Source organism: Lampetra planeri, chromosome 45 (assembly GCF_965212315.1).
Source record: "Lampetra planeri chromosome 45, kcLamPlan1.2.h2, whole genome shotgun sequence".
Lineage (NCBI taxonomy): Eukaryota > Metazoa > Chordata > Hyperoartia > Petromyzontiformes > Petromyzontidae > Lampetra > Lampetra planeri.
This window is the reverse complement of record NC_136151.1, coordinates 2,687,595-2,715,052: the sequence shown is the minus strand read 5'-3', so window position 1 is coordinate 2,715,052 and position 27,458 is coordinate 2,687,595. Positions and strand designations below refer to the sequence as shown.

General features: G+C 51.3%; 1 protein-coding gene across 1 annotated transcript; it reads left to right on the top strand.

Moving 5' to 3' along the window:
* Positions 1 to 1,874: 1,874 nt before the first annotated feature.
* Positions 1,875 to 27,276, top strand: LOC144732997 (thymus-specific serine protease-like). Its single transcript, XM_078614676.1, has 13 exons — positions 1,875 to 2,426; positions 3,424 to 3,548; positions 6,059 to 6,121; positions 9,456 to 9,555; positions 11,206 to 11,335; positions 12,063 to 12,186; positions 16,849 to 16,926; positions 17,341 to 17,388; positions 18,966 to 19,241; positions 21,881 to 22,007; positions 23,363 to 23,545; positions 25,268 to 25,416; positions 26,225 to 27,276. The coding sequence occupies exons 1-13, from the start codon at positions 2,342 to 2,344 to the stop codon at positions 26,273 to 26,275; spliced, it is 1,539 nt and encodes a 512-aa protein (XP_078470802.1). The 5' UTR covers positions 1,875 to 2,341; the 3' UTR covers positions 26,276 to 27,276.
* The last annotated feature ends 182 nt before the right edge of the window (positions 27,277 to 27,458 follow it).

Genomic DNA, 27,458 nt, shown 5'->3' with positions numbered 1-27,458 from the left:
CCAGGCACACCGTTATAGTAATGCATCAGTGCTGAATGTGTTAATTAATTATCGGCGAGATGTGTTAATATATGAATTATCAGCGAGTGATAATACGTTAACTTCACTTCTAAATAACTCGGTCTGCACTGGGAACCAACTCCGGGTGCTGATGACGATGCTGATGATGGTAATGCTACTGATGATGATGCTGATTGTGATGATGCAGCTAATAATGATGCAGCTGATGATGATGATAATGCTGCTGACGTTGATGATGATGATACGACTGATGATGATGCTGATTGTGATGACGATGCAGGTAATGATGATGCTGATGATGATGCTGATGATGATGCTGAGGGTGATGATGCTGAGGGTGATGATGCTGAGGGTGATGATACTGCTGATAATGCTGCTGATGATGATGATATTGCTGATGATGATGTTGATGTTCCTGATTATGATGCTGATGGTGAGACTGCTAATGGTGATGATGCTACTGATGATGCTAATTATGAAACTGATGATGCTGCTGATGGTGATGATGTTGCTGACGACGATGCTGCTTGTGACGATATTTATTTAATGAATCAACGACTTCTCTACCAACAAACACCGCGTGAGCCTCCAGGAATCGCTCGGGAAAGTCCCTAGCTCTCCGCCAGCGGAGGGCGGGAGGGGTGGGGGGAGGGGTGGGGGGAGGATGATGAGGGGTGGGGGGAAGGAGGTAAGGGGGGATGAGGATGGGGGGAAGGGGGTGAAGGAGGATGGGGGGTGGGGGGAAAGGGGTGAGGGGGGATGGGGGTGAGGGCAAGGGGGTGAGGGGGGATGATGAGGGAGGGAGGGGGTGAGGGGGTGAGGGGGGATGGGGGTGGGGGGAAGGGGTGGGGGGGAAGGGGTGAGTGGGGATGGGGGGTGGGGTCAAGGGGGTGAGGGGTGGTGGGGGGAAGGAGGTGAGGGGGGATGATGAGGGGGTAAGGGAGTGAAGGGGAAAGAGAGGGAGGGGCACCGGTTATGGGACCGAGAGCTCCACTTCACCTCACGTCCCCCTGTGTGGGGTCTGGGGAGCTGTGGCGCAACGGTTAGCGCTTCGCTGCGCTCCGAACCCAGCGGGGCCCGAGTTCGATTCCCGCTCACGGCCACCGACAACCACTGGTGACGATCATCTGAACCGGTCCTCAGCCTTAAACGAGTACCTGGTGCGGTGTGCAGTAAACATCGTTACTGGGGAGACAAAGGCGGCCATGCGTGGTGTCGTGCCGGCCTTCATAGGTGCTCGCTAACAGCACTTGCCCCGACAGCTCACGTGAGCTACACGGCGAGGGGAGTAGGCTTTGTCTTTGGCCTTAAAAAGGGGAAATACATGATCGGCGACGTTCCGGGCGATGTCCCTTTCTCGGGACACGCAGAGAGACAGAGAGCTGGAGAGCTCAACTGGTTGATGCCCTGACCTCACTGCTGCAATGCAAGAGGGGGATGAGTGAGCGGGTGAGTGAGCAGTTTAATGAGTTGACGAGTGAGTTGGTGAGTAAGTGGGTGAGTGAGTGCGTGGGTGGGTCGGTGAGTGGGTCAGTGAGTGGGTGTGAGTCGAGTAGGTAAGTGAGCAGGTGAGTGAGTGGGTGGTTGAGTAGGTTCGTGTGCTAGTTGGTGGGTCAGTGGGTAACTTGAGATTCACTGGATACACTCTGAGAAGGAGTCACTGGGTACACTTTGAGAAGTTACGCGGCGAAACTCCGTGAATGTTTACTGGACTCATGCCAAGTCCAGCGTGGGGTAAACACGGGATGACAAAGACGGAAAGGAGAGAGAGACTCACCCAGACACAGAGACACACACCGACTCACATATAAACTCAGGTAGAGAGCCTGAGAGACTCACATAGAGACTCACACAGAGACTCACACAGAGACACATCGAGACTCACACAGAGACCCAGTGACTCACATAGACACTCACACAGAGACACATCGAGACTCACACAGAGCCACATCGATATTCACAGAGAATCACACAAAGGTACACAGACTCACATATAGACTCACACAGAGACACATCGAAACTCGCACAGAGACCCAGTGACTCACATAGAGACTCACACAGAGACACAGAGACTCACACAGAGACACGCCCATGGACACGCCTACTCATACATATACACCGATAGACTCACAGACCCACACAGACCCATCCAGGGACATACACAAAGAGAGTCACACATACAGACTCACACAAAGACTGACACAGCGATTATTCTTTGGTTCTTTCGGTTAAGTCACGTCTAAAGATAAAATAATAACTTAAAAAATAACCAAAAATTAAGACTGACACAGCGACTCACACGGATCCAGAGAGATCCAGGATGAAGGTTTCTGGCCTCCTCCTCGTCCTCCTCCTCCTCGTCCTCTCCGAGTCAACCCAGAGAGGGGAAGCCTCACTCACCGAGGGTGAGTGAGTGGGTGAGTGGGTGGGTGAGTGAGTGGGTGAGTGAGTGAGTGGGTACGTGGGTGGGTGAGTGGATTGGTGAGTGGCTAATTAAGTGAGTAGGTGAGTGAGTGGGTGGGTACGTGGGTGGGTGAGTGGATGGGTGAGTGGCTAAGTGAGTGGATGAGTAAGTGAGTGGGTGAGTGAGTGAGTGGGTAAACGTGTGAATGGGTTGGTGAGTGAGTGAGCAGGTGAGTGAGTCGGTCAGTAGGTGAGTGAGTTTGTGAGTCGGTGATTGAGTGGCTGAGTGAGCAAGCCATTGAGTTGGTGAGTAGGTGAGTGAGCAGGTCAGTTGGATAGTGGGTGGGTGAGAGAGTGGGTGAGTGGATTGGTGGCTGAGTAGGTGAGTGAGTGAGTAGGTGAGTGAATACATGAGTGGATGAGTAGGTCAGTGGGAGGGTGAGTGAGTGGGTAAGTGTGTGATTGAGTGAGTGGGTGGGGAGCGGTAGTGTAGCGGTTAGCGCGCTGCCCTACGAACTTGGCTACCCGAGTTCGATTCCCGCTCACGGCCAACATCAGTGACGATTATCTGAACCCGTCCTCGGCCTCCCCTATGTCGACTCAGTCTCAAATGAGTACCTGGTGCGGTGTGTAAACATCGCCACTGAGGAAACAAAGGCGGTCTGGCGTGAAACTAGCCACCCACCGCCTCGTGTGCCGTGCTGGTCTTCATAGTTGCTCGCTAACACCACTTGCCCCAAGTCTGATTGAGCAGGTGAGTGAGTGAGTGGGTGAGCGACTGACACCTCCAATTATAATTATAACGGTTGGCTACATATGGTGCAAACGAAGTTCAACATACACACATGCTGAGGGTTCGTAGGTGGGTGGGTGAATGATTGGGGTGTGAGTGGGTGTGTGGGTCAGTGGGTATGTGGGTCAGTGAGTGAGTGGGTGGGAAAGGGAGTTGGCAAGTGAGTGTGCAGGTAAGAGAGTAACTCAACCCGAACTTCACCACAGGCACGCATTACGCCCGGGAGCTCAAGCAGAGGCTGCTGTATAATCGCCAGTCCCGCCTGCCTGAGGACCTGAGCCTGAAAAGTCTGACCCCGGAAATGGATTCCGATGGACTGCCCCAGATTCCGGTACGCAGATGCTCGGGGGCCAGAGGTCATCAGGTCATCATGAGGGCATGACCTCACAGCACCGTGATGATCGCAACCACCATCATCATTCATCAATATTGAACTCCCTGAGAGAGAGAGAAAGACCCAGGGCACACTCACTCATCCGCTCACTCATCCGCTCACCCATGCCCTCACTCATCCATCCACTCACTCACCCATACATCCACTCACTCAACCGCTCACCCATCAACCTCATCCATCCACCCGCTCACCCATCCACTTACTCACCCACTCACCCATCCACTGACTCACCCATCCACTCACTCACCCGCTCACCCATCCACTGACTTACCCACTCACCCATACACTCACTAACCCATCCACTCACCCACTCACGCATCCACTGACTCACCCGCTACGAACATGGCAGTGACCCGAGTTCGAGTCCCACTCACGGACACCAACACCAGCAGGGGGTGATTATCTGAACCGGTCCCTAGGCCTCCCTTAGGTCGACTTGGCCTCAGATGAGCACCTGGTTTCAGTGGTGTGTAGTAATTATCGCCACTGGAGATACAAAGGCGGACAGGCGTGGTGCTGGCCACCACCTCCTCGTGCGCCGTGCCGGCCTTCGTAGGTTCTGATACTCGGTGCTGTGATGTTATCGACCTCGCCTGGTATACTGGAGGTCGGGAGTTCGATCCCGACCCTGAAATGCGTGCTGCTGCTGTATATTTGGAGTTTGCGTCTGTCTCTCATCATCACCAGGTCGCCTGGTAGGATGCACTGGCGGAGCCAGTGGGGGAGGGGTGGCACGAGCACCCCCCAATTATCCGATTGAAATCCCTAATTTCAATCGAATCATTGGGGTTTATTAGTAATAAATCGGCATTTTGCGACCCCCACTGCCACTGTGTAGCATAGTATTACGTGCCAGGGACTCTATGAGATGATAGGACAAGAGTCTGAGTCCATAACTGACAATAAGTAACGGCAAAGCAGTTATAAGTGACTCACAGAATTGTGCACAGTTGCGTATACAGTACACGACTTCCCTGAAGGCATTCACCTTCAGCGAGCGCGATGCCGATCACACACGGTTCGAATTCGACCCTCGATCGATGGCTGCGCCATCGCCGCACACGCGTCGAATAAAAAGCAAGGGACAAGTCCTTACTTACTAACAACTCCTATCATTTTTCATTGCTGGAGGGGTTGCCCCCCCCTACCTGAAAATCCTGGCTCCGCTATTGGTAGGATGAGGATGGTTCAGTTTCATTTGTGTGATCTGTTTACCTTTCTTGTACATTGCACCACTATCATGTTTTTGTACTGTTGTAACGTTCTTATCTCGTGCACCCTACAGGACATTTGTGACAAAAAGAGCTTCATAGCCAATTTGATTCCTCCTGGTGCAGTATAAATATGTAGTGAGTCCAACTGGGTCGCAGACGTTGTTTTAGGAGCAACACTTTTATTAAACTCTTAGCACAACATACTTCAGGCTATAAACACAACATACTCCAGGGCTATTAACACAACATATCCTCGGGTGGTGACCACCCAACTAACCATGCTACGGCGGAACTAGACACGGTTCCACTTTCCCGGTCCAGACCACAAGCTGGGTCCCGGACCGCGTGGCTGGAGGCTTCTTCAAGTTTGACGTGGATCTCCTGCCTCTCCAGGAGTAAGGGCCCCCTTAATATAGGGCTGGGGCTGGCTCCGCCTCTCGCCCCGCCCACCTTCTCGATCTCTCTCGCCCTTGCCCGAAGGCTCCCGAGAGTTCTTCCCGGGCCACGTGACCACCCATTGGCCCCCTCCACCGGTGGCCCCCCCTCCAGTATCATTCAGTCACATGTCCCCAGGTCAGCCAGAGTATTATGCCCCCAACATAACCCCAGCTGGCTGACACTCTCTCGCTCTCTCAACGGAGCCCGCACCGTACGCTGTGCGTGGTGCTACCGCGCTTAACCAGCGCTCACCGAAGCCCCCACTAGGGCTGGTACTAGTTTTCATTTTCATTTTCAAGTTTCATTTATTAGGTAGAGCCCTATGAGCCATTCGGCTCTTGAATCGGGTGCAACCGCAACAAACAAAAAAACAAAAACGTGAACAAGAAAACATCTTAAATTGAATATATGTGACTGAGTGCAAACAGAAAATCCAAGAAAAGACAGCAAAATGTTGCAGAAAAAGCACCGTTACCCCAACGCTGTGTGCAAAAATCCCAGTGGGATGCAAGTCAAACAACAACAACAACAACCACAAGACAACTTAGATTAAGGCCATCAGTCTAACGCTGTACTACAACAAACATGGCTAAACCAATACACTTTTCGAAATCCGGGGTGTACACACAACAGTAGACATCCCGCCGTGGCCTCGTAGGCCCGGCACCACACAATGACATTCCCAGTCACTACAAATACAAGATTCCGATTCTGATCTGATACTCGCTGACAGCACTTGCCTTAACAGTCTGTGTGGGCTACACGGGGCGCTGGATCTTTGTATTTGTGTTGCAGCCGCAGTTCATGGAGCAGCCTCTCGACCACTTCGACAAAAACAACAACCGCACCATCCAACAGGTACCACCACATGTAGCACAACCTCCACACGTACTCTTACACGTACCAACACACCTACCACAACCTCCACACGTACCCACCACAAGTACCCACCACACGTACCACCACACTTACGTTCAGACGTACCTCCACACGTACCACACACCCCACAGTACACCCACACGTACCCCCACACGTACCACAACCTCCACACGTACCCCCAGACGTACCCCCCACATGTACCTCCACATGTACCTTCATGGACATCTCGTCAGCGCAAGATGTTTGCAAGTGAGGGACGTTCGTTAGTTATCTCGGGGGCTGTCTGGGTGTTACTTCACCCTTGCTGCTGATTCTCTGTTCAGTGCCTTGGTTAAGGCGCTGTGGTGAATGAAATGAAGATCAGCGGATGAGATTAAAAACAATTAAATAACAATGAAGTAAATAAATGGGAAAAATTGTTAAAATAAAAAAGATTTTGCGGCGAAGGCAGGAAAACCAAAAAGATAAAAATAAAAACAACCAAGTAAGTGAATACATGCAAAAATAAGTGAAAAGGCCAGTGAAAATAACGATATATAAACAATATAATTGACAATTTGAAACAAGTGTCAATGACAAAAACAATAGAAATCGCGAAACTTTTTTGTATTCAACAATACAAACAAAATGTCAACTAAAATTACGAACGGTAGTTATTTTATTATTTGTGTCTTAACACCAACATACGTTCTTGCTTCAATAATAGCCTTTGTTGCGGACCCGCAAAGCTAAACACCTGGGCCCGGGCTTCGGTTCTTGACGCTCGAACTTCGTCTCCTCTCCAAGTCGTCCCCTCCCCACATGCTCTCCCCCTTTGATATCCCTCGAGCCCAGTGCCGAATGAAGATAGTGCGGCGCCTGTAGCAAATGTTATAAAGGGGCCCTAAAAAAATAATACACATACATATTAAAACACAAATTTTAACTTGCACAGTGAAGTAATTGTATTTTTTCATTTGCTATACAGCCAGATAATACGACAAATCGCTAAACTTAAACACCCAGTCGTTCGTAAAAGTTAAAGGCTGTATAGTACTATAGTAATAGAGCAAGTGCAGAATCACTGAAACGGAATTAATAGCTTGAAAGCATTTAGCGTGGGGCCCTTGAAAGTGCGGGGCCCGTAGCATTTGTAGCTACTTTTGCTACTCAGATCATCCGGCACTGCTTGAGCCCCCTTTCTGGAAGGTTCCGCTCACCCCCATTTCACTCAGCCAATTCCCGTCCTCCTTCTCCAACGGTCGGCAACCGTTAACCCCCAGCAGTCCACCCTCGTTTTCCCGCCTTTTACATTTGAATTTCTCGACCAATCAGTTAAATTCTCTGGCCCTAACCGATTCCTCTTTGAGGCCTCTCTGCAATAATCAGAGGCCATTAACGCACTTCTTGACTGTCCGTTTGCACGCGTACCGTGTCAGGGAAGTGGTCTGTTGTTTTCTTCAGTCTTTACATTTGTACCAGGTGTTAGGTGCCACTGAGATGTTTTAAGCTCTTTTTGAGAAGCGACCTGGCCATCACAAAGGATACGCTCACCCAAGTGGCTGATATCATCATCGTGTGGACATTTATAGCAGCATCCAAATATTCTGAACGCACAGATATCCATAGAGACCCATAAAGCCACAGAGACCCATATAGACACGTAAAGAACCACAGAGAAACATAGACACCCATATAGATACATATAGACCCATTGAGACCCATATTGATACGTAGACCCAGACTAATATTCAACTATTTTTATTTTACAAGGTAAGGCCCACTGAGCTGTATAGATATTTTTTTTCAGAAGCGACCTGGCCACCGCTAATGACAGCCGCTCAACGAAGTAGCTTATTGCGTGGAAATGTATACTAGCAGCCAAATACTCTAAATGCGTGGTGATTTCGATTCTAAATGTGGAGGGAAAAACCAGAAGTCCGAAGTAAAATCGACATGACCACGGGAAGCGAGAGAGACAGAGACACAGACTCTAAATGTACAACAGGTGGTCAGGTTTGGGAACAAACACACTACCTCATGTATACCAGGTGAGGTAGTTAACATCTCTGAGCCACCACGGCGCCTGTGGAGGCAACGCCGAGCTTGCCTAATGCCAAGCCGACTAAGAGGCACCAATCCAGGCCGCAGCGGCAGGCTGCAGCCCAGGAAGGCCTCGACCTGGCGCTTAGCCAACAACATTGCTGCACCCTACCTGGGAGTCCACACAGACTTACACACACACAGTGTATGTGTAGTGTATGCATGTATGTTGAACTATTTTCGCACCGTACATAGCCAACCTAGCTAATTGTTGTCGTGTATAGAGTATTGTACAATAGTGTAGTATATTGTAGTGTATAATAGTGTAGTAACGCTTATGACTCGTTGACACCGGAGTTGGAGGCACACTTGTTTATTTGAATACCAACTTTGTGACATACACAATTGAGGGGGTATCGGCCCCCTCACCCGTCTATCTGAGGACACACCTCTAGGCTAACCTTAGCCTGCCTCTGAGTCCTCCACTAATGGGCTAGGGGAGGCTATCTTGGCCCGACACTGGTCAGTCGGGCCCGGTACCCAGAGTCCAGACCAGCACTGGCTCTGGTACCACGCCACTGGCTCGAGCCTGCGCGGTCCTGATAAGGACGGCGTACCAGGGGGAGTCCAGGGCTCTATCTCAGACGTCTTCCGCCTCCTCTTCTTTAGCTAAACATCACTCCCGAGCCCCCCGATACATTCCCCTTTTATACACCCCCCTCCCTGAGGGGTGGGGCCCCGGGGGATCGTAACGTCCGAAGCGCGGACGTCGTAGAGGGCACCTGCCCGTGCACTGACGTAGCCCCGCCCACTGTGCTTGTTTACCATAGGCTGCCATGCATAACGGGCTCTCTGTAACAGCCCTACAATAGTGTAGTGTATAGTAGTGTAGTGTATAGTGGAGTGTATAGGAGTGTAGCGTTTAGTGTAGTGCATAGTAGTGTCGTGTATAGTGTAGTCTATAGTAGTGTAGTGCAGTGTATTGTGTATAGTAGTGTAGTGTATAGTAGTGTGGTGTATAGTACAGTGTATAGTAGTATATAGTGCAGTGTATAATAGTGTAGTGTATAGTGTACATCAATATTTACGTGATCTAACCCAACAAAAAACTCTGTTATGGACGCATACATTGTTTTCTCAGAACCGTATTGGGTCAGACAAAGGAGGGGGGGTAACTACTCAGTAAAAACTCAATTCAACAACGAGGAGGTCTACACAGTAAGCCAACAAAAGGTTGAGAACCCGCTGTCGTACCCCCCCCCCCCCCCCATCTCTTCGTGTGTGTGTGTAGAGGTTCTGGGTCGATAACCGCTACTGGGAAGGTCCGGGTAGTCCCGTCTTCCTCTTCATCGGCGGAGAGAATCCACTCAGCAAATACAACGTCCTCCTCGGTACCAGTCTATATATACACACACACATGTAGTGTTGTAATTATTGACGAATAAACTTCTTTATGAGGCACACTATATTTATTGTATTTTCTTCGACACGATCCCTAACACACAAGGAGTATGACGATCCCCTTACCCGATACCTGGGTAGGTATGGCCTCCGGACTGGGTGGGACCTAACACTGGTGACCCGTTAGCCTAATGTCCTCCGGCTGGGACTTAGGAGAGGCTGACTGACCCGACCACTTGGTCCGTGGGTCTGGACCACTGGCCTCACTGAGCTCCAGCCCTTAGAAGGGCTGTAGAGCTTGGATCCAGGGTCATATCTATCAGGGACCAATTCTCCCCCTGACCACTGGCCTCACTGAGGTCCAGCCCTTAGAAGGACTGTAGAGCGTGGAGTCCAGGGTCCTGTCTGCAGCCCGGGCTTCAGTCTTCGTGTGGAGATAACTGAGCCAGTGCTCTCAGCAGAGGTCGCAAACGGGTTTTGATTCCTTACCCGTACCCAGCCGCACCAGGGTCGCAAATGGGTACCCGTTCCCGGCCGGGTACGGGTACTCGTTCCCTACCCGTACCTTACCCGAAATGAGTGACAAACGGTTACTCACCAGTGACTCACGGCCTACCCGTACCCGGCCGCACCAGGGTCGCAAACGGTACCCGTACCCGTACCCAGCCGGGTATGGGTAGCCGGGTATCGGGGAGGGTACGGGTATCGGGTACCCGGTTGCGACCTCTGGTTTGACCCATGGCATTTCCCCCTTGAGGTAACGCTGCTGCACCCTGTTGACACCCAGTGGTACTGCAGGGCTATTGAATTGTGAGTGGCAATCACCTCTACACACACACAACTCTTCAACAAAGACAAATATCCCCACGTGTTGCCTGCAACAGAATGTTGCGGCCAAGTGCTGTTACTAGCAAATAGCAGCAGCGCCTATTAAGGCCGGCACTGTGGCACACGAGGGGGTGGGTGGCCAGCGCCACGCCCGGCCGCCTTTGTCTCCCCAGTGGCGATGTTTACTACACACCGCTAACTATTTTTATTACACGCTTTTATTTAACTCACTCTGTTGTTGTTGTATCCTCAAATCTTGTAACTAAATTTTACCCACTTGCCAATGTGGTATCGACTGCAAACTTGGTATACTTATGTCACACTCATGAAAATACTATATTCTATCAAAAAAATAATAAGAAAATTTTAAACATTCTTTTTATATGTTATGTTTCGGCTTGGGTCTAATTGTCCACGCTCAACTGACGTTGGCTGTAAATCAACACGGTCCCTTACGTTATGGCAAGCTTCGGGGCCACTTCCTGGAGTCGTGGAGTTCTGCCATTACGAGTACGGTACATTTCATTCAAGCGTATTTAAAAAAAGTATTTTATATATTACTTATTTCTATTTGTGCCAGGTGTAAGGCCCCACTGAGCTGTGTAGCTTCCTTCTCAGAAGCGACCTGGTCGGTCACAAATGATAGCAGCTCAACGCAGTGGCTGACATCATCATCATCATCACCTGGGAATTTCTAGCAGCAAAAATAATTTAGATGCATGTCTCTCTCTCTCTGTCTCCCCATGTCCCTCTCACCGAATCTCTTATTCTCCCCGTGTCTCTCTCTCTCCTCTTCTCCCCGTTTCTCCCAGGCTCCCACGTGGAGTTGGCCGAGCGTATGGGAGCGATGGTGGTGGCAGCCGAACACCGCTTCTATGGACAGAGCACTCTCCCCGAGGGAGCCGCGGACTCGGTGCTGCCCTTCCTCAGAGTGCGCCAGGCGTGAGTAAACGTGCGGGTGGAGAGGGGGGGTGGGGGAGACAAAGGCGGCCGGGCTGGGGTGGGGGGGTTTGGCGGAGGCGGGAGATGGATCGAGTGGAGAATGAGGAGGAAGAATATTGGGTGGGAAAATTGGAGGTTGGGAAGACAGAGAGATAAGGAGAGACACGGTGTTAGATACACTATGGGGAGAGAAACAAGGGGGGAGAGACACCTTGGGGAGAGAGACACCATGGGGAGAGACACGGGGAGAGAGACACGGGGGGAAAGACACGGGGAGAGAGACACCACGAGGAGAGAGACACGGGGAAAGAGACACGGGGCAGAGACATGGGGAGAGAGACAGGGAGAGAGACACAGGGAGAGAGACACCATGGGGAGAGACACACGAGGAGAGAGACACAGGGGGAGACATGGACTTTTACAATCCTTGATTTAAAATGGATACAAATTCATCAATACATTAACGTGAAAAATTACAAAAACAGAGACCAACAGTAAGGGCTCAGATGCCCCTGATGACGAGTGACCTTTTGTGACGTCACAGAAGAAAAATGGAGGCAGGGGACCAACAGCAACTCGTAGGTTATGAGGAGAGAGGCCCTGCGGTGGCCTCCATGGGTTCATGGTTCCAGCCCAGGTGTCTCCCTCCCTCTCTCCCCCCGTGTCTACATCTCTCCCGTATTCCCCCCCCCCCTCCCATGCCCCCCCATGCCCCCCCCCGCCCCAGACTGGCTGACCTGGTGGGGCTGATCCGCGCTCTGTCACGCGATCTCGATCTGCCCGAGGAAACTCGTTGGGTCGCCTTCGGAGGCTCCTACTCCGGGGCGCTGGCTGCCTGGCTCCGTGAGAAGGTGGGGGTGGGGGGGAGGAGGGGTTGGGGGAGGAGGGGTGGGGGGGTTGAGGGGGAGGAGTTTCCACAACAACAACAAACAGCCGTGACATCACCACCAAGTGGCTGTTACATCACAACAGCAACAATAAGCAGTTCTAAAGAAATTTGCTTTAAATATATTAGAGTGGTGTCGTGTATAGCGTCGTTTATAGTAGTGCAGTGTGTAGTAGTGCAGTGTATATTAGTGTCGTGTATAGTAGTGTATAGTGGAGTGTGTAGTAGTGTATTGTATATTAGTGTTGTGTATAGTAGTGTATAGTGTAGTGTTTAGTAGTGTATAGTGTCCTGTGTAGCATAGTGTATCGTGTAGTATGTAGTGTATAGTGTAATGGATATTATAGTGTATAGTGCAGTCTATATAACCTTCTCCCAGCATTCCATCACCTGCACCTTCGATCAGGGTCCAGGATACCTTATCGGAGAACGTGGAGTATTAATTTCCCTCATCTTGGCAGCTACCCGTCACACACAGAGTAGACATCGACGAGAGAGATTCACTGTCGTGTTGCAAATGCCAGCGCAGCCTTCGGTCTTTAATCACCATGACGACATCGGAGCGACCGCCAAATGAGTGGTCTGCATCGCTGCCGCGATCCCCCACGCTCTCTGCACGGCACGGAGAGACGTGGGCAGCATATGGAAGACACTTATATCGGCACTTGAGAACTTCCATCAGCGCTGCTTATGTAATAATCCTTGTCATGGCCTCGCAGGACGAACAAACAATCATTGGTGGTCTTGAACAGGCCGGATCCTCGAGTATTGAGGCTGCTGTCATTTGACGGCAGCTCTGCCGGGTTGGGAGCATTGTCAGGATGCCCAGCTCGAGACTTTCCAAAGCAAACATCTCTCCACGACGGCGAGATGTTAAGTGCCTCGCCTGGTATACAGGAGATCGTGGGTTCGATCCCGACCCTGATGCCTGCTGTAAATTTGGAGTTTGCGTGTCTCTCTCCCCGTGGTCGCGTTGAATTTTCTCCGGGTCCTCTTGTTTTTCCCTCTGCGTTCAAAATCAACGTAACACGTCTGCTGATATGAAGTTCCACGTGATGATGATAAGCCACTTCGTTGAGCTGTCACTTGTGGCCGGGTACCTTCTGAAAAATAACTATACAGCTCAGTCGGGGCCTAACCTGGTAAATAAAAACAAATGTTAGTGAGTAAGTGAGTTGGAGGTTTGCAGGGGAGGCGTCTTTGTGGCCGGATTTCTATCGATAATGATGATGAAGAAGAGTGACAGGAGGGACTTGAGGAAGAGCGCGCTAATTTGCCCTTCTAGTTCAGCTCTTTTACTCCAAAACCAAGATCGGGACATGCTCCAGAGGGGGCAATGATTATTTTTTTAACCAGGACATCCACAACTGGAGCAACCTCACCAAGTGCAACATCGACCCGGTAGCGTGGGAGTAGCCGGCGAGCGAGTGTTCACCTTGGAGAGCTCGAGTCCACCAGGGACCAGGGGGATGTTCGACGACACTTCGAGTCTCGAAGAAGCTGTCGTGAAACCGACAAAGCGGGCACAAAAGAGACAATACACCCAGGCCAGCCGGGACACTCAAAGCTTTCCAAACTATCAATAACTACAACACACGTGCTGTCATTGAAACAATATATGTGGTTCCTGCGTACTCACAAACTCTGACCATCATCGCTGTCGATGGATGATCATCATTATCATCCCCGAGGGATCCCAGATGATGATGATAATGCACTTTGATGTCACGTGATGCGTGGAAGGCTCTGCTGGCAGGAGGTCACGGGGCAGACCCATGTACCATGGGCTGGCATATGCACCACCTGTGCTTCCCACTTTGCCACCACGCTGTGCTTTCCACCCGGTCCTCCGCTCATTGTTATGAGCATTGCTCCTCCACCTTCCATTGTTGTAGGAGGTCGACTGCCTCCAACTGACCAGCAGCATCCTTTACGAGCCTCCTCCACATAGGTCAATCCTTGCACCACTGGTAACGGTAATCAGCAAGTCAATTCAGCCCCACATCCTTCTGTGGGTGGCCAGCACTACGCCCGGTCGCTTTTGTCTCCCCAGTGGCGATGGTTACACACTGCGCACCAACGTACTCATTTGAGGCTGAGTCGACCTTAGGGAGGCCCAGGACTGGTTCAAATAATCGTCACTTGGTGTTGGTGGCCGTGAACGGAAACCGAACTCGGGTTGCCGGATTCGTAGTGGAGCACGCTAATGGCTGCACCACCACTCCCCACGTGTGGCCACATCACCACCTCGGTCACGATGCGATGCTGGTCGCTGCCAAACACTTAGCCCTACAGGCCATGTGGGCTACACGTGCAGCTCTGTAGTTTGTGTTTGTTCGGCGGTTTTCTCTTCTGGGTCGGGGTCAACACAAATGTCCCCATGCGATTACAACACAACTCGCCCGCTCAGCCACCCACATTCCACCCGCACTGAACCCAGATGCCACGACGAGTGGTACGTTGATGCAATCACTCACTCACCCAGTTACCCACTCACCCACTCACTTAGCCACTCATTCACCCACTCACTCACCTCACTCACTCACCCACCCACTCACCCACTCTCTCACTCACTCAGCCACTCATTCACCCACTCACTCACCTTACTCACTCACCCACCCACTCACCCACTCACCCACTCTCTCACTCAGCCACTCATTCACCCACTCACACACCTCACTCACTCACCCACTCACCCACTCTCTCACTTACTCAGCCACTCATTCACCCACTCACTCACCTCACTCACTCACCCACTCACTCACCCACTCACTCTGTCACCCACTCACCCACTCACTCACCCACTCACGTACTGACTGACTGACTCACTCCACTATAAAAACAAAGACCCCCGTATAGCCATGAACAGACTGTTGGGGCAAGTGCTGTTAGCGAGTAGAAACACCTCTGCGTGTTGGCACAGCATGGTAGGGAGTGGGTGACCAGCACCACACGCGGCCACCTTTGTCTCCCTTGTAGCGATGTTTACTGACCGCTGTATTTGAGGCCAAGTCGACCTAGTGGAGGTGCAGGACCGGTTCAGATCTTGTTTTCATACCGCATTGCGCTGGTTGCGAGGCCACCGCTCTCCACAACAAAGGCCGGCACTGTGGCACACACAAAGACAAAGATCTGCCGTATAGCCTTGACAGACTGTAGAGGCAAGTGCTGTTAGCGAGCACCTATGAAGGCCGGAACGGTACACGAGGGGGTGGGTGGCCAGCACCACGCCCGACCGCCTTTGTCTCCCCAGTGGCGATGTTTACACACCGCACCAGGTACTCATTTGAGGCTGAATCGACATAGGGGAGGCCCAGGACCGGTTCAGATACTCGCCACTGGTGTTGGCCGTGATAATCGGGTTTGTAACGCAACGTGCTAACCGCTATACTACCGCTCACCACTGTGGCACACACACACGCGCACACACACACAAACACGCACACACACACGCACGCCTTCCTCACTCCACAACTTGGAACTTTCCACTCCCATCTCCCCAAATTGGGATTACGAGTTCAAAGTCTGCGTTACTGAAATTGGAGCAGTGGTATGGATTGTTTTGTACGTGCTTGTGGACACGTGTTTATATCGTGTGGTGGTTAGCGCACTGCACTACGAACCCGGCAGATACCCGAGTTCGATTCCCGTTTATGGCCACCAACACCAGCGGTAGCGATTATTTGAACCTGTCCTGGGCCTCCACTAGGTCGACTCAGCCTCAACTGAGGACCTGTTGCAGTGTGTAAAAGCATCGCCACTGGGGTGACAAAGGCAGCCCTGATAACATCCGATTACTACGGTTGGCTATGTACGGTATTAAAGAAGTTCAAAATACATACATCATGGGGAAAGGTGACTGCTGGGGCTGCCGTGCCTCAAATATTAGAGTAGCCAGCCCCTGTGTGTGGCTGATTGAAGTGCCGTCTGTTGAGGAAGTACGATGAGTGATCCAGAGTCTGATACCAGGAAAAGCACTGGGTAGAGATGATCTCCCAAGAAAATTTCTGAGAGAGGATGGTGTTTGTGTGAGTGAGGGATTGGAAAAGGGAGTGAATGAGTGGGTAAACGAGTGGGTGACTGGATGAGTGTGTGGATTGGTGAGTAAATAAGTAGTATAGCAGTTAGTGCGCTGCGCTACGAACCCAGTGACCCGAGTTAGATTTCCGCTCATGGCCACCACCAGTGACGATTATCTGAACCGGTTCTGTGACTCCCCTCGGTCGACCCAGCCTCAAATGAGTACCTGGTGCGGTGCGTAAAAACATCGCCACTGGGGAGACAGAGGCGGCCGGGCGTCGTGCTGGCCACCCACACCCTCATGTGTAATTCCGGCTTTCATCGGTGCTACTCGCTAAGATCACTTGCCAGAACAGTCTGTTACAGGCTACATGGAGGATTGTTGTCTTTGAGTGAGTGGATGAGTGACAGAGTGAGTGAGTGGATGGGTGAGTGAGTGAGTGGATGGGTGAGTGGGTAACTTACAGCACCACACCTCTTACCATACTTAAGGTGATCAACATCTCACTGTCTCCCCGCATGTCTCTGTATCTCCCCATGTGTATCTCCCCATGTATATTTCTCCGTGGGTATCTCTCCGTGTGTATCTCTCTGTGTGTATTTCTAGTTCCCGAGCCTGATCTTTGCCGCCATTGCCTCCTCCGCCCCGGTTCGCGCCAAGGTGGACTTCCACGAATTCAACGAAGTGAGCGCCACCACCACCTCCACCACCACTACCACCATCACGACCACCTCCACCATCACCACCACCACCACCACCTCCACTACCACCTCCACCACCATTACCACCACCACTACCACCACCACGACCACCACGACCTCGACCACCAACAACTCAACCAAAACCTCAACCACCAACACCACCACAATTCGCACCACCACTACCACCATAATGCTACTTCTGATGATGATGATGCTGCTGCTGATGGTCCTGAAGCTGATGATGCTGATGGTGATAATGCTGCTGCTGATAATGATGATGCTGATGATGCTTCTGATGTTGCTGATGATGCTGCTCCTGATGATGCTGCTACTTATGATGCCGATGACGCCGTCGATGATGCTGCTGATGCTGCTGAGGCTGTGTGTGTGCATGCAGGCGGTGGGCAGGTCCCTGGCTGACCCCATCGTGGGCGGATCGAAGGAGGTGAGGAGCTTGATATCAGGCGGAAGCCATTGTGAACCTGGTGGTAGTGAGGGTGGTGGTGAGGGTGAGGGTGAGTGGGGAGCGGTGGCACAGCGGTTAGTGTGCTGCGGTACGAACCCGTGGTGCTGGCCACCTACCCCCTTGTGTGCCACAGTGCAGGCCTTCATCGGTGCTCGCTAACAGCACTTGCCCCAACAGTCTGTTGAGGGTAAACGGGGGATCTTTGTCTTTGTTTTAGCGTCAGCATGTTGGGGTGGCTGATCGATGCCCGGGTGCGGTCGAGGGATGGCTCCCTATTGGTCAACCACGTTACGTATGCTGATGATCTGGGATGTCCTCTGGTGCCTACATTATTTAACATCGTTTTCAACAACGTAGTTCAAGAAGCCTTCCATGGTTTTACCAAGTGAATCTCTATCTGTACAGATACAATGGGAGGCTGATAGATACCCATTTGTGCTCAAGGAATGGACCCCTTTTATATAACCATGGTATGTGTGTTGATGATCTGGTGATTGCTGCTAACTCTGAGAAAGAGTTGGAGGCACTGGTGCTGAACCTGCAGCGTGCCACTTAGAGGTGGGGCCTTAACATCAGCCCCACCAAAACTAAGCACCTGCCTGGGTATTTTGTGCCATCAAACACTTCAGCCCCTCAGCTCCCCATTGGTGATGGAACAGTTGTGCCGGCGGCTTATGGCCAGCTCTGTTTTGGCAGCAGAGGTCTCACTCCGAATCAGTCGAGCGGCAATATCTTTTAATCGGCTGCACAATGCTGTGTGGAAGCTACCTGGTCTGTCGCTCCACACGAAGCTTCAGGTCGTCTCGGCCAGTCATGCCTTCCCTTCGCCATGCTTGCTAAACGTGGATCACTTTAGGTAAGTGAATGTATGCCGGTCTGTCCCGTGACCCCCGGCACCTAGCCTGGCACAGCAGCCAACCAATGGCACCTGGGTTTAACCAGGATGGATCACAGTGTGGGAAGCTTACATATGCTAGAAAAGAAAGGGAGATCTGATTTCCCTCCCTCCTCAGTGTCCACCATCTCTCTCTACTGTAATTCTCTGTCAGTAACTCCACGCTAATGCCCGATCCACAAATACAATGAAGGAGACATCACAGCAATGCGCTCCGCTACCCTTGACGCAGTTGTCTCGCTTGACTCACCTGAATGTGAAATTGTTAGCTGTTGCTCTGCATCTACATCAGCCATATGGAAGGAGAAGGTAGGCCGGGCATTCAGAGCCCTTGCTGTTGGTCTCTGCCTTTGTTTCTTTTTTACGTCGATTTGTTTAAAAATTTCTTCCCATTTGAAATAAAATATTTTCAAAGTCTATCTCTCTGTCTCCTCGTGTATCTCTCTATTCCCACCTCACGTCCCCCCCACCCCCGCGTATCTCTCCCCATGTCTCTCTCTCCCTGTGTCTCGCTCTCCCCATGTCTTTCTCTCCGTGTCTCTCTGACCACGTCACTCTTTCTCCGTGTCTCGCTCTCTCTCCGTGTCTGTCTCTCACTCCGTGTCTCTCTCTCTTTCTCTGCCTCTCTCTCCCCGTGCCTCTCCCGGCCTCTCCTACCTAGTGCCTCCGCCGCGTCTCCGAGGCGTTCGCGACCATCGACAAGATGATCCAGAGCGACCGCCTCTCCGAGCTGAGTCGCGACTTCTCGTCGTGTGTGCCCCTGGCCGCCGATAGACCCCGCGACGTCGACACCTTGGTCACCAACTTGGCCGCGGTCTTCATCATGGCCACCACCTTCAACGCAGAGGCACACGACGCCTCCGTCGCCGACGTCTGCACCACGATGACCGACGACTCCCTCGGCAACTCCTACACTCGCCTCATCCACATCAACAAGGTTTCCTCGCCTTGTTGGCTGGCCTGACTCACACCAACGAGGTTCACTTAGCTGCTCCACATCAACAAGGTTAATTCGCCTCACCGACACCAACAAGGTTAAATCACCTGACTCACATCAACAAAGTTCACTCAACCTGTTCAATCACCTGACTCACACCAAGGTTCACTCGCCTTGTTCACTCATCTGACTCACACCAACAAGGTTCACTCCCCGGACCCACATCAACAAGGTTCACAATATGTCCGTCTCGCTGGTTGTACCCTGTGTTATTTCTTCTTTATTTGTGTGAGTTTGTGTGTGGATCCCTATCTCCCTGCCCCACCCTCTGTGACCTGGCAGAGAGAGAGAGAGACAGGGAAAGAGAGAGTTTATTACTGCACAGCAGCTAAGGACTTGTACGTGTGTTGAACTTCTTATGCACCGTACATAGCCAACCGTGCTCATCGGAGGGTGGGTGAGTGAGTGAGTGAGTGGGTGAGTGAGTGAGTGGGTGAGTGAGTGAGTGAGTGGGTGAGTGAGTGAGTGGGTGAGTGAGTGAGTGAGTGGGTGAGTGAGTGAGTGAGTGGGTGAGTGGCTACTTGAGTCTCTGTATGTACGTTGGACCTCTTTCGCACCGTACGTAGCCATCCGTGCGAATCGCAGGTGCCAGGGGATAAGGACAATTAACTCCACATCGGGGGTCCACGGTTCAAGTGGATATCTGAGGCCAGTCACCAAGCCTGGATAAAAAGGAGGAGGAGGGTCGGGAGAAAGGGTGGTGCCGGTCATTCGGCTCGTGAAGAAAAAAAGACGAAAGGAATCCAAGAATACCGGCTCGGACGTCGCCCGGGTCAACCAAGGTCCGCGTCCCCAATTGAGTAACTGGGGGATTGGGTCGATAAAATTGGTACCGGAAACCATCAGCAGCAGCTACGGCACCTACGGCACCGTCAGGAAACAAAGCGGACATTTTCCAAAACAACGAAGAGGCTGAGAATGGCGAATGAGATCACGTGGAATGTGGGAACACTGTGGGCAATGGGACAGTTAGAGCTGTTGAGAAAGTAAATGGAAATATACCAAGGCACGGCAATCCTAGAACAGGCAGTAATGGGGTGAACAGGAACGGGAGGAGATAAATTTGAGGGGGGGGGGGGGTGAAGTGATCTGTAAACACCAGAGGAGTAGGGTTACTGTTGAGCGCAAAAGCCAAAGCATCGTTAATGGAATACAGACCAAGAATAAATTGAGCAATATGTAATGGGCAACCCATAAATATGTCTGTTATCCAAATATACGCACCGAGCGTGCAGAATGGGGTATTGAAGATATCACTTACTCACCCACTCACTCACCCACTCACTCATCACTCACCCACTCACTCACCCACTCACCCACTCACCACTCACTCACTCACTTACTCACCCACCCACTCACCACTCACCCACTCACTTACTCACTCACCCACTCACTCACCACTCACTCACCCACTCACTCACCCACTCACTCACCCACTCACTCACCACTCGCTCACTCACTCACCCACTCACTCACCCACTCACTCACTCACCCACTCACTCACCACTCACTCACCCACTCACTCATTCACCACTCACCCATGAAACGTTGCAAAGCACGTTAAAGGAACTGCCTCGGAAAGATATTAAGATAATTGTTCAACTAACTTAATACAGTTTAACACGTACGCTTTCGCGACCAATATTATTCATAATCAACGTTTTGGGTTTAGATCGCGTTATTTATAAATGTGTCGTAACCCTCCACCACCCGACACGGCCAATCAGTAAAAAAGTGTCACGTTGACAAAAGACAATTAGTTCACTTCTGGCGAATTGCCCGATGATGCTGGATGCAATTACCAGCGAAACGTCGTACTCAAATTGTAAATGTTGTGGTTTCACGCTTCAACACACCGGTGGGCTAAAGCAGTGAACTAATTGTCTTTTGTCAACGTGACACTTTTTTACTGATTGGCCGTGTCGGGTGGTGGAGGGTTACGACACATTTATAAATAACGTGATCTAAACCCAAAAACGTTGATTATGAATAACTTAATACAACTTTTTTTTTACAAGGTGAGGCCCACTGAGCTACATTGCTCTTTATCAGGAGCGACCTGGATATTCCCCTTGATTTGAAGCTTTCGTGACTGCGGGAATCCAGACTGTTTGGTTCTTTCGGTAAAGTCACGTAGGTATAAAATAAAATAAATCACGACGTTTTTGGCGCAACACAAGCACCCCACCTGATGATCGACGCTTGTGTTGCACCCGAAACGTCGTGATTTATTTTATTTTATACCTACGTGACTTTACTGAAAGAACCAAAGAGTCTGGATATTACCATTGACAGCTTAACGAAGTGGCTCATCATCATCATGATCATGTGGAAATGCACAGCAGTAACAAAATACTCTGAACGTGTGATGTCGATTCCAAATCTGGAGAGGGAAAACCGGAGGACCCGGAGAAATATCCACGCGACCACGGGGAGAGAGACACGCAAACTCCACATATACAGCAGCAGGCGTCAGGGTCAGATCGAACCCATGACCTCCTGTATACCAGGCGAGGGAGTTAACATCTCGCTACCACTCTCCTCACCCCCCCCCCCCTTTCTCATCTCTCTCTCTCCAGAGGTATCTGATCAAGAGAATCCCCTGCACGGTGAACCTCTACCAAGGGGTTATCTCTGAACTCCGTGACCCCCAGCGGTCGGAGCTGAGACCCTGGTTCTATCAGAAGTGTACGGAGCTGGGCTTCCGTGAGTATTACACCGTGGAGATGCACGTATATAGCTATAGACAGAGATAGACATAGCTACATAGAGTGACACAGAGATAGAGTAACATGAAGATAGTGAAAGGCACTATGCAGGTGTACAGTAGAGTCTCGATTATCCTCGCTAATGATGGGAAAGATGGCCGGGGATAATTCAAAATGGCGAATAAAAAAAAAATATAACCATTCCTTCTAGACCACTAACATAGGGATACATTATTTTTAAGTTAAGAACATTTTGTTTGTTAATAAACCAAACTAAAATGTGTAGTAAAGAATATATTGATGTTGCTTTATTACAGAAGTCCATACAAAAACACATGCTCATGTGAACAGGTTTGAAAAATCCTTTAAATTTTAAACAACCATCCTTCAGTGTATCTGCCATCGCACAGTTTCATTAATTAAAACTCACAAAATAAATGATCGGATAAATCACTCAAAATAAAGCACGAATGACGATCTCGATTGTTCATCTTTCGATTTAGAACGAATACAAATGATTGAGAGATCAATGATGCACATGCTCAGTGATAATAATAACACCTTCCTGGCTACTGCTCAGCAGAATACTCGGCCCACTAAGTGGATGATAGCAGCAGAGCCACGCCAATCAACATCAATCAAACTCCGCCTCACTGTTGTATAGATATTGCAACTACTGTACTGTAGGGGCGATCATGTGGATTTTGGATTAACCATGAGTAACTTATTTGTTCGGTTTAAGCACCATGTGACTTTTAATAAGCATATCCAAGGATAACAATGTATAACAATGTTTTTAGATTATTAATTTGGGCTTAAGGGATAATCCATGATTCATTAATTCATGTCAAAATCTCAGGTGTGCTGTTAATCCGCAAATTAGATAAAACGCACCTGGATAATCGAGAGTCTACTTTATACGTAGCAATACAATGGGCTGCCCAAACAGCTTATGTTTGGTTTGGTGGGTGGGTGAGTGAGTGGGTGCGTGAGTGAGTGGGTGCGTGAGTGAGTGAGTGAGCATGCAAGTGAGTGAACGTGGAGTGTATGAATGAGTGAGCGAGCGAGCGAGTAAGAGAGCACGTGAGTGACTGCATGAGTCACTGCGTGGGTGAGTGGGTGAGTGAGTGGGGGCATGAGTGAGCGAGTGAGTATGCAAGTGTGTGAATGAATGAGCGAGCGAGTGAGCAAATGTGCGAGTGACTGAGTGGGTGAGTGGCTGGGTGAGTGAGCGGGTGAGTGGCTGGGTGAGTAAGCGAGTGAGTGGGTGCGTGAGGGATTGAGCGAGCGACCGACTGAGGAGTGACAGAGTCACCATCTGACCCGTTTCCCGTGGCTTGACCGCGCGAGCAGTCCAGACATGCCGCCCCCGGGAGGGCTGCCCCTTCTCCAAGCTGCTGTCCCTCGAGACGACCGCGGCGATGTGCACCGATGCCTTCGGCCTCACCCAGCAGGATATGGAGCGCGGAGTGGAGTCCACCAATCGCATGTTCGGAGGCGATCGCCCCACGGGGAGCCGCCTGCTGTTCGTCAACGGTGAGCCCCGGACGGTCATTGCGGCTTGCCATGGTGGCTAGGTAGATGTTGTCTCCCTCCCCCGGGTACGTAGAAGGTTGTGGGTTCGATCCTGACAATTCCTGCTGCTGTATATTTGGAGCCGGTGTATCTCTGTCCCTCCGTTTTTTTCCCCTCCACATTGAGAATCAACGTCATGCGTTTATTATAGCTATTTGGCTGCTGCTATGGAGTTTCACGTGGTGGTGATGATGATGAAACACTTCCTTGAGCTACAGAGCTCAGTGGGCCTTACCGATCATTTGGGATATTGAATCGGTCACTTAGCCACCAACTCACCCATTCACTCACACACTCACTCACCTACCCACTCACCCTATCACTCACCCACTCACTCAACCATTCATTCAACCACTAACCCACACACTCACCCACTCACTCAACCACTCACCCATCCACTCACTCACCCGCTCACTCACTCACTCAACCACTCACTCACCCACTCACTCACCCACTCACTAACCCACTCACTCACCCACTCACTCACCCACCCACTCATCCACTTAATAACCCACTCACTCACCCACTAACTCACCCAATCATTCACCTACTCACCCTCGCACTCACCCACTCACTCATCTACTAACCTACCCACTCATCTACTCACCCACCCATCCATCCACTCAATAACACACTCACTCAGCCAATCATTCGCCTACTCACCCTTGCACTCATCCACGCACTCGCCGACTCACTCACCTATCACTAACGCACTCACTCACCCACTCACTCATTTACCCACTCAACCACTCACCCAGTCACCCACTCACCCAACCACTCACTCACCCGCTCAATCATTCACCCAACCACCCACTCACTCACCCGCTCACTCACCCACTCACTCACCCACTCACTCACTCTCCCACCGACCCACTCACTCACTGATTCACCCATCCACTCACTCACCTGTCCACTCACTCACCGACTCACTAATCCATTCACTCACCCACTCACTCACCAACTCACTCAACCACTCACTCACCCATCACTAACCCACTCACTCATCCACTCACGCACTCACACATTCACTCACATACTCACCGACTCACCGAGTAACCGACTTGCTCACTCACTCACCCATCCACCCATTCACTCACTCACCCATCCACTTACTGACCCACGCACTCAACCACTCTCTTACCCATCACTAACCCACTCACTCACCCATCACTAACTCACTCACTCACCCATCACTAACCCACTCACTCAGCCACTCACACACTCATCCACTCACTCACCTACTCACCCCCTAACCCAACCACTCACTCACCCACTTACTCACCCACTAACTCACCAAATAATTCACCTACTCACCCTCCCACTCACTCATCTACTAACCCACTCACTCACCCATCACTAACTCACTCACTCACCCACTCACCTATCCACTCACCCACTCACTCACCCACTCATTCACCTACTCACCCACGCATTCACCAACCACTCACCCACTCACTCACCTACTCACCCACTCAAAAACCCACTCACTCACTCACTCACCTACCCACTCACCCACTCACTCACCCACTCATTCACCCACTCACTCACTCACCATACTGTGTGTGTGTAGCATCACAGCGACATCCGCAGGATTGATCGGGGCAGGCCAACCGGACCCGAACCACGAACCTCTGCACCTGACCCCTGCTGATCCCCTCCTCCTATCTTCCGCCGTGTGTGCAGGGGACGTGGACCCCTGGAGGGAACTCAGTGTGGTGGCCCCCTTCAGGGGGTCCGCGGTGAAGACTCTGACTGTGAGGGGAGGGGCACACTGCTCCGACACCAACCCCAGCCTCTCCCGGGACCCTCCCGCACTCACGCAAGCCAGGAAGGTGGGAAGAAGGGGAGGAGAGGGGGAGTGGCAAGGTGGAGCGGGGGTTAGGAGAACGGGGTGGAGGAGGAGGAAGCAAGATGAGCCTTACATAGATACAAACCTAACTAAAACTTTTTTTTTATTTTACCAGGTAAGGCCCCACTGAGCAGTGTAGCTCTTTTTATCAGAAGCGACCTGGCCATCACAAATGATAGGCCAATGAAGTGGCTGATATCATCATCACGTGGAAATGAATAGTTAATAGCAGCAGCCAAATCCCATGATGTAGCTGCCAACCCCGAGCTCTCGATGTCCTGATAGTGCATTGTATTTGTGCTGTTCGCCTTTTCCCGTCCTCTGGTCTAACACTGTTTGAGACTAGGCTCTAAAGAAAGCTGTCTCTGGTGTGGACCAATCAGTTTCAAAGACAATGCATTATATACTTCCGGAGCATTTTTGCACGTTCGCCAAAAGTATATGTGGTTAATGCAGTACATGATTCCTTGCAAAAGGTTTCGGTTTGGTGTTTTAACATCTTAACACCTCCTGTTTTATTGCCAGAAAGGGTAAAGCCTATTCTTATAGAAAAATACTCTAAACGCATGTTTCTAGAGACTCCTAGAGACCCACAGAGATCCAGAGACCCAAATAGAACCATAGAGACCCATAGAAACCTACAGAGACCCATAGCGACACATGCTCATCGAGACCCTTATTAAAACCGCATGCACCGATCCGCAGCGGGAACCCATTTGAGGCTTAGTCGACCTTGTGGAGGCCCAAACACAAGCTCGTGCTCTCTCTCTCTCCCCCTCCCCTCTCTCTAGGCTATCGGACAGCAGCTGGATGCCTGGCTCCGGATGTCACGTGACCTCTGAGCTGGGACTTCATTGCAGGGCAGCTCGGCCCTGATTGGCCGACGTGGAGGGGGGGGGGGTGATCACGTGACCTTTTAACTGTGACGTCAACCGCAGGGCAGCTAGGCCCTGATTAGCCGACGGGGGGGTGGGGGCAGTCATGTGACCTCGGCTCAGATTGCCGAGGGACCTGCGAACAAATGGCGCCCCGTTTCCACCCCTCGCCATTCCCACCGGGAAACTTCCCGAATCGGCTTCCAACCAGGTTGACAGTTGCGGTGAGTCGCAGGCAAGGCTGTGGAGCTGGTTGGTGCTGAACCTCACCCAACCATCTCACCCAACTCTCTCACTCAACCGTCCCACCTCACCTCACCAAACCCCTCTCACCTCACCTCACCCAACCCTCTCTCACTTCACCTCACCCAACCCTCTCAGCTCACCTCACCCAACCATCCCACCTCACCCAACTCTCTCACCAAACCATCCCACCTCACCTCACCCAACCCCTCTCACCTCACCTCACCCAACCCTCCCACCTCACCTCACCCAACCCTCTCAGCTCACCTCACCCAACCATCCCACCTCACCCAACTCTCTCACCCAACCGTCCCACCTCACCCAACCCTCTCACTTCACTTCACCCAACCACCTCACTCAACCAACCAAACTCACCGCAGCCAACCCTATCACCTCAGCTCACCACCATCCCCACCGCTACCGCTCTGCTTTACGCTTGAAATAACATCGCGATTCCTGCCGAGGGTACTTCCGAACCGGTTTTAACCGGTTTCTAGGGTATCTGATTTGATAATGTGCCTTAAATTAAATGCTGCTCGAATCTTCGCTTCCAGTCAATCAAGGGGAGGAGAGGAGGTGGAGGAGGGGCAGGAGGGGAGGTGGAGGAGGGGCAGGAGGGGAGGTGGAGGAGGACGAGGGAGAAGTGGGTGGAGAAGAATAGGGTAAGGAACTTGGAGGCTGTGCAAGTGGCTGTGATTGGCTCAATAAACGCGCCTGTAGCTACACCATCGCCGTCTCCCTCTGTCTCTCCACTTGCGCGGGCGTTGGCCGCTACGGAAGGAGCTGTGTTTGGCTTCCAACTGCACCACTGCGCGGATATAAGTGAGTTGGTGAGTGAGTTGGTGAGTGAGTGGGTCAGGAAGAGTCCGGAAAAAGCAAACCCCTACCGCCTTGGTGGTTGCTGGAC